Raw genomic sequence first — 6,499 nt, 5'->3', positions numbered from 1 at the left:
TCAGGGACAAGAGTTCAAAGCCTGTAGCCTTGGAATAATTCTCCCCATTCAGAAGCTGTTGGCCCCTGTTATCATTTGGTCCCTGTTAGTAGGGTCACACCTGGAACCCACTCCCCTCTCAGGTCTTGCCCACCCAAACTTGCCACCACCCAGCTCTTTGAAACAAGTCAAGTTATCCTAAGAAGTCCTGCCCTGCATTCCATTCACAGCAACAGGGACATCTGTGAAACACGATTTATTATGCAAAACAAGGTGCATCCAAATTCACTGTCAGAAGAACTCTGTGTTCCAACGGCTAAGGACTGGACCTTCTCCCTTAAAACCTCCTCACCCAACTCTTGCTAAGGAGTCAGGCCTGGTGCACAGGCTGTCTCTAAAGACCCCAGCCCTGGCCCAGGAAGGGGAGAACAAGTTTGGTGCATAGCATGGGGCTAGGGCAGTGGGTCAGGCACCATCCCTCCTGTGATTGGCCGCAGGTCACCACGGTGGGGGAAGCAGGGGAGCTTGAACCTCCAAAGATAGGGAGGCTCATCGTAGGAAAAGCCAGACCAATGCCTGGGATAGAAACACCCAAATCCCTCTGCAACAACTAAAGCAAGAATGTGGAATGTGGAACGCATCAAAATCTAGGGATGGAGAAAATCTTCCCCAAAAATGCCAACGATAAAAATAGATTCTACAAAAATAAAGGAAGGAATCCCAGCACTTTGGGAGGCTGAGACAGGAGGTTCACTTGAGCTCAGGAATTTGAGACCAGCCTTGGAACATGGCAAAACCCCATCTCTACAAAAAAAAAAAAAGAAAAAGAAAAAAATTAATCAGGTGTGGCAGTGTGTGTCTATAGTACCAGTGTCTTGCTACCTGGGAGGCTGGGGTGGGAGGATCTCTTGAGCCTGGAAGGTTGAGGCTACAGTTAGCTGTGACTGTGTCACTGCACTCCAGCCTGGGCAACAGAGGGAGATTGTCTTAAAAAAAAAAAAAAAAATTAAAGCATGGGCTGGCTGCCTTCTGACCTTCACATCCTGTATAGGAATGGAAATGGTGGTTGAGGTCACAACCGAAGGTCCCACAAGGTCTCCCCGCCTCTCCTCTATCTACTGCATGACCCTTCAACTGAGGCCAGCCCAGGCGCAGAGTAGCTTGCAAAACCCAAGGGACAGACTTATGGGGAAAATCCCAGGGAATGTGGGAGCTGCCCCAAGGCCCAAAGGACCCTGCAGGCAGGAATCTGACCTCTACCTGAGAGTGGCCACTGGAAGTGGCTCCAGCCGGGGGATGGGAGGAATGAGGTCTGTAGGCCCTTGAGGTCTACCCCGGAGGGAGGCAGTGCTTGCAGCGGTGGCTAACACCAGCCTCACACAGCCTGCAGCTCCCCCTGCAGGCGATTCAGCTCTTCCAGCTCCTGCTTGTAGCGGTCAGTCTTGTGTGCCACTAAGGAGCGGTAGAAATGCAGGGCAAAGGCCACAAACACAAGCCCCACAGGTACCATGATGGCTGTGGAGGCCATGGCTGCTTGCCAGCCTGGCCCATGTGCCCCCCCACCACCACAGGCTTGCCGGGGTGGGCAGACTGACTCAGCCTGGGATGGTGCTATGGATGAAGAGGGTGGTGGGAGATTGGAAGCTGGACTAGGGGAGGTGGCCACTGGTGTCAGAGTCCCGGGCACCCGGGATGTGGATACCATGGGGGTCGGTGTGTCCAAGGGAGCCCCAATGGGCACAAACTTGACCCAACCAACCAGGACAACCTCAGCGAGGAACAGAAAGGTGCCCAGGGCAGTGGAGAAACCCCAGGCCAGCTCCACGTAGCGGTGCAGTCTCTGGTGTGGTGACTGATGGACAGAGTTGAGGTTGTGGATGTTGCTCACGGCTTCAATGTGGGGCAGAAGACATGTGGAGACCATGAGTGCAAAGAGATGCACAGCTACTAGCACGGTGGTGCAGGCACTGAAGGCCACCAGCAGGCCTGGTGGGTACTCGTGGTCGCTCTCCAGCTGCACCTCCACCATGGCCACCTGCGAGGACAAGAGGGATGGACTGAGTGCCCATAACCTCCTCAACTGTAGAGGTTTTCCCTGCCTATTGGGATACATCACTGATACATATCCATAGCACCTAGAACTGTGCCTGGCAGAAAGCAGAGACAGTCAGTCTCTGTTGAGTAAATGAATGAACAGCTTTGCAAAGGCTCTGTTCTGTTCTGGTTTCCCCACCTGCCTATCAAGAGGGCTGGATGGCCCGGCATGGTGGCTCACGCCTATAATCTTAGCACCAGCCTGACCAACATGGAGAAACCCCATCTCTAATAAAAAATTAAAAAATAGCTGGCCGTGGTGGGACATGCCTGTAATCTCAGCTACTCGGGAGGCTGACACAAGAGAATGGCTTGAACCAGAAAGGCGGAGGTTGCAGTAAGCCAAGATCGAGATCAGGAGTTCAAGACCAACCTGGCCAACATGGCGAAACCCTGTCTCTACTAAGAATACAAAAATTAGCAGGGTGTGGTGGCACACCTGTAATCCCAACTATTCAGAAGCTCAGGAGGCTGAGGCAGGAGAATTGCTTAAACTCAGGAGGCAGAGGTTGCAGTGAGCAGAGATCACGCCACTGCACTCCAGACTGGATGAGAGAGTGGGACTGTCTCAAAAAAAAAAAAAAAAAAAAAAAAAAAGAAAAGAAACATACCTGAAATGCTAAGAACAGTGCCAGGCACAAAGGAAGCACTAGGTACATGTTTGCTGTTCTTGCTCTACTGAAAGCTAAAGTCGGAGGACAGAGTTTACAAATTGGCACCCTGTGGACCACCGCCAGCTTGCAGACAGACATGTTTTGCTTGGCTCACACAGTGTGTGTTTTTTTTTAATGGAAGAAGTTGCCAACTTTTAAAACTCAAGAGAGTTCTTATATCCCTATTTCCAGATCCCCTTGAAAACTTGGAAGATCTGGCCACACTCAGCCCATGTTCCTGCACAGCAACTATCAGCTCGAATCAGTCATGGCTTCTCCCCTTGGAAAGGTCATAGGGTCTCTCTTTTTTTTGATAGACACCAAGTCTTGCTATGTTGCCCAGGCTCGAACTCCTGGACTCAAGTGATCCTCTTGCCTTGGTCTCCCAAAGTGCTGGGATGACAGGCATGAGCCATCACCCCCAATGTCATGGGGTCTTGCTTGCTAGTCCCTATCCAGCCAACTTAGCATCCATATTACCTGCCTGTCCCTTTGCAAACATTTGAGTTGATGACCCTATTCTAGGAATGAATAAATTTGGATTCTGGAACCAGACTGCTTAGGCTCAAATCCTGCCACTTATTTGCTGTGCGACCCTGGGCAGGCGTCTTACTATCTCTGATTCTCAGTTTCCTCATCTGTAAAATGGTCAGAGTATCAGTACTCACTTCATAGGATAACAGATGATGTACATAAAAGCACTGAGTCCAGTGCTTGGTGCTTAGTGACAACTAGATACAGTGTTTGTTTTTTCAGAGACAGGGTCTCACTATGTTGCCCAGGCTGGAGTGCAGTGGCTATTCATAGGCGCGATCCCACTACTGATCAGCACGGGAGTTTTTTGTTTTGTTTTGTTTTTTGTTTTTTGTTTTTTGTTTTTTTTTTTTTTTTGAGATGGAGTGTCGCTCGTTACCCAGGCTGGAGTGCAATGGCGCGATCTCGGCTCACCACAACCTCCGCCTCCTGGGTTCAAGCAATTCTCCTGCCTTAGCCTCCTGAGTAGCTGGGATTACAGGCACACGCCACCATGCCCAGCTAATTTTTTGTATTTTTAGTAGAGACGGGGTTTCACCATGTTGACCAGGATGGTCTCTCGACCTCGTGATCCATCCGCCTCGGCCTCCGAAAGTGCTGGGATTACAGGCTTGAGCCACCGCACCCGGCAGCACGGGAGTTTTGACCTGCTCTGTTTCCAACTTGGGCTGGTTCACCCTTCCTTAGGCAACCTGGTGCTCCCCTGCCCCAGGAGGTCACCATATTGATGCCGAACTTAGTTTAGACACCCGATCGGCATAGCCCACTACAGCACAGAACTCCTGGACTCAAGTGATCCTCCCACCTCAGCCTCCCGAGTAGCTGGGACTACAGGCATGCGCCACCGCGCCTGGCACAATTTTTATAATATTATTCTAACGCAGCCACCCGAGTTTCGGAATCCCACTCTCTCTCTATCCTTGGTTCATGTAGAGCCTGTTCGATTGCTCTGGGCCTGAAGAAAGGAGAAGGCAGGTGCAGAGGCTGGCGGGTGGAGGTAGGAAAACAGGGCTGAGTATTTTGGGAAATTGGGCCATGGCAGGTGTCAAGAGGTGTTTTCCACAGACAGGGATCTGGGCCAGGCTTAGTCCTGGTTTCTCCCAGAGCCCAGCCCAGCCTTGGTCTCTCCTGCTAGGAATGTGGCCAGTCTTGCTCCCAGAACCTAAACCTCCAGCCCCTTACTCCTGCGGAGAATGCCTGGGCCCTTAAGCTGTCACCCCAGCAACCGGCACATACTGCTGCAGCCAGATTGTCTCCTTGGGAACAAGCTGGACCAGGGGATTGACCTCCCTCAGCTTGGGTGGTTGCTCCCTTCCCTCTGCAGGCTGTGCAGATGCAGGGAAGCTAATGCCCTGTCCCCAGGTGATGCCCCCATCAGGAAAGGTAAGCTAGTCTGTGGATTCTGGGACCCCATGTAGAAGACCATAGGCCTATGATGCCCCTTACAGTTAGAGAGTTTCCCTGCCATCATTCAAATACAGAGGCTGTGGCACAGATGGGGCAGGAACTAGCTTAGATCCCTTAGCGCCATGGTCCCCACCCCAGCTGCCTCTGATATCCACCCCCATAGGAGTGCGATCCCCAAAGTACCTCCTGCAGCCACTTTCTCCTTTTTCCTGGGGTGATGGTGGGGAAACCCCAGACTAACAGAGCAGCAACCCTGGGTGCCAGTTCATTCGCCAGCCTCCATCTTTAGTGCCCTCGGCAGGGCTGCTGCCCAGAGGCAAGACCTTTTCTTTCCACACCTATCCAATTAGCAGGCTAGTCTGAGCCATCCCTGGTGCATGGCCTGCTCTGACATGCTTGGCTCACCCTGGGGCAGGTACTTGGCGGGCTACAGAAGGCGCACCCTCCATGATCTCACAGTTTCCCACTGGCCTGCAAGGGGGGTGGAAGCCTGTCCAGGGTCACACAGCTGTCCACAAGCAGGGAGGAGCCAGGACTGTGTCTGCTGATCCTTACCCTGGGACCTTCCTCCGTCCCACTTCCTGTGAGGCCACCACTGGGACAGACCGTTAGCTGACACGGTTCTCCCGCACCTGCGGTTTATCAACTTGAGAATCGCTTATCAGTTTTTTTTTTTTTTTTTTTTTTTTAATCAGCCTCCTTCCCCAGCGGCTGCCTCCCGGGCGTCATCTTTTGTCAAAGTTTTCCTGGTTGATATTAGCATCCCTTGGGCCTGCTGGAGAGTGGCCACCTTCCCTGGGACGGGCCCACCTTCAGCTGTGAGACCCTTCCACCTAGCTGATCCGTCCCGAGCCCCCCGACGATTGATGCAGCCCTCCCCACCCAGCTGACTTGCCTTTGAAGCTGGCACTGGGACTTAGGAACCACTTCTGCCAGGAACAGGCTCTGTCTGGACCACTCTGCCTCATCGTTGCAGTCAACCACACTGGTGATTTTTTCACCCCATTCCCCCATGACACCTTTGGGACCTTTGTGTCCTCCGGTGACCCCATCTCCTGGAATCCCCTGTACACACACATCCGTAAGAAGAGACTTGCTCAGTCCCTTGGGACCTTGTTCCTTTCCCTTTGACCCCCGAAAGCCCATTTCTCCCTCTCCTCTGCCCCGTCTCCCTTGGGATCTATTTATTTCAGCCCCCGACCTGTGCCCCCCACGTGCTCGCCCCACCCTGTGTGGCCCCTCCCCGCCCCTCACCATGGCGAAGCCCGAGAGCAGGGCAGACGTGCGGCTGGAGGCTTTGAGCTTGGCCCGGCTGAGGTAGAGACGGCGCCAGCTGAGCGCCCGCAGCGAGTGCTGACTGGCCCCCATGAGGTCCAGGTAGCCGCGGTGCACGAACTCCGGGTACGTGGCCGAGCCCGCAGGGCTGTCGGCCTCCGGGTTCAGCGGGGCCTGCTCGCCTGCGTCCCCCTCGCCGCCCTTCATCCTGGGGACGGTGGCACCAGGCGGGCCGGACTGTCACTGCGGGGTCGAGGCGCCTCGGGGGCCCCAGTCTGGACGGCCCAAGCCCGGGGACGGCCCCATCCCCCAGCAGGGCGAGCAGGCTGCAGGAGGAGGGCGCCCAGAAAGAAGCGGCCCCAGCGGAGCAGGAAGAGAAGCGTCTGCGGGGAGTCCCAGGGGCCGGAGCAGGGCAGCGGAGGCCGAAACAGGAACTAGAGCAGAGGCGGAGCCGGGCCGGCCACATGATGGGGTGGAGCCGGGGACCGGGCCCCCGTAGTCCCGGGCCGGCAGAGATCCCCGCGACCCCCACCCACCAAGAACATCAATCATCCAAG

At 54.4% G+C, this 6,499-nt stretch overlaps 1 protein-coding gene across 1 annotated transcript; it reads right to left on the bottom strand.

Annotated features, from left to right (window-relative positions):
- Positions 1 to 219: 219 nt before the first annotated feature.
- Positions 220 to 6,478, bottom strand: ORAI3 (ORAI calcium release-activated calcium modulator 3). Its single transcript, XM_003930059.4, has 2 exons — positions 5,922 to 6,478; positions 220 to 2,014 (listed from the first exon to the last, which is right to left on the bottom strand). The coding sequence occupies exons 1-2, from the start codon at positions 6,147 to 6,149 to the stop codon at positions 1,355 to 1,357; spliced, it is 888 nt and encodes a 295-aa protein (XP_003930108.2). The 5' UTR covers positions 6,150 to 6,478; the 3' UTR covers positions 220 to 1,354.
- Between the last annotated feature and the right edge of the window lie 21 nt (positions 6,479 to 6,499).

Source organism: Saimiri boliviensis, chromosome 12, assembly GCF_048565385.1.
Source record: "Saimiri boliviensis isolate mSaiBol1 chromosome 12, mSaiBol1.pri, whole genome shotgun sequence".
In the NCBI taxonomy this organism is placed as follows: domain Eukaryota; kingdom Metazoa; phylum Chordata; class Mammalia; order Primates; family Cebidae; genus Saimiri; species Saimiri boliviensis.
The sequence above is the reverse complement of the archived record's forward strand: the minus strand, read 5'-3'. Positions and strand labels throughout refer to the sequence as shown.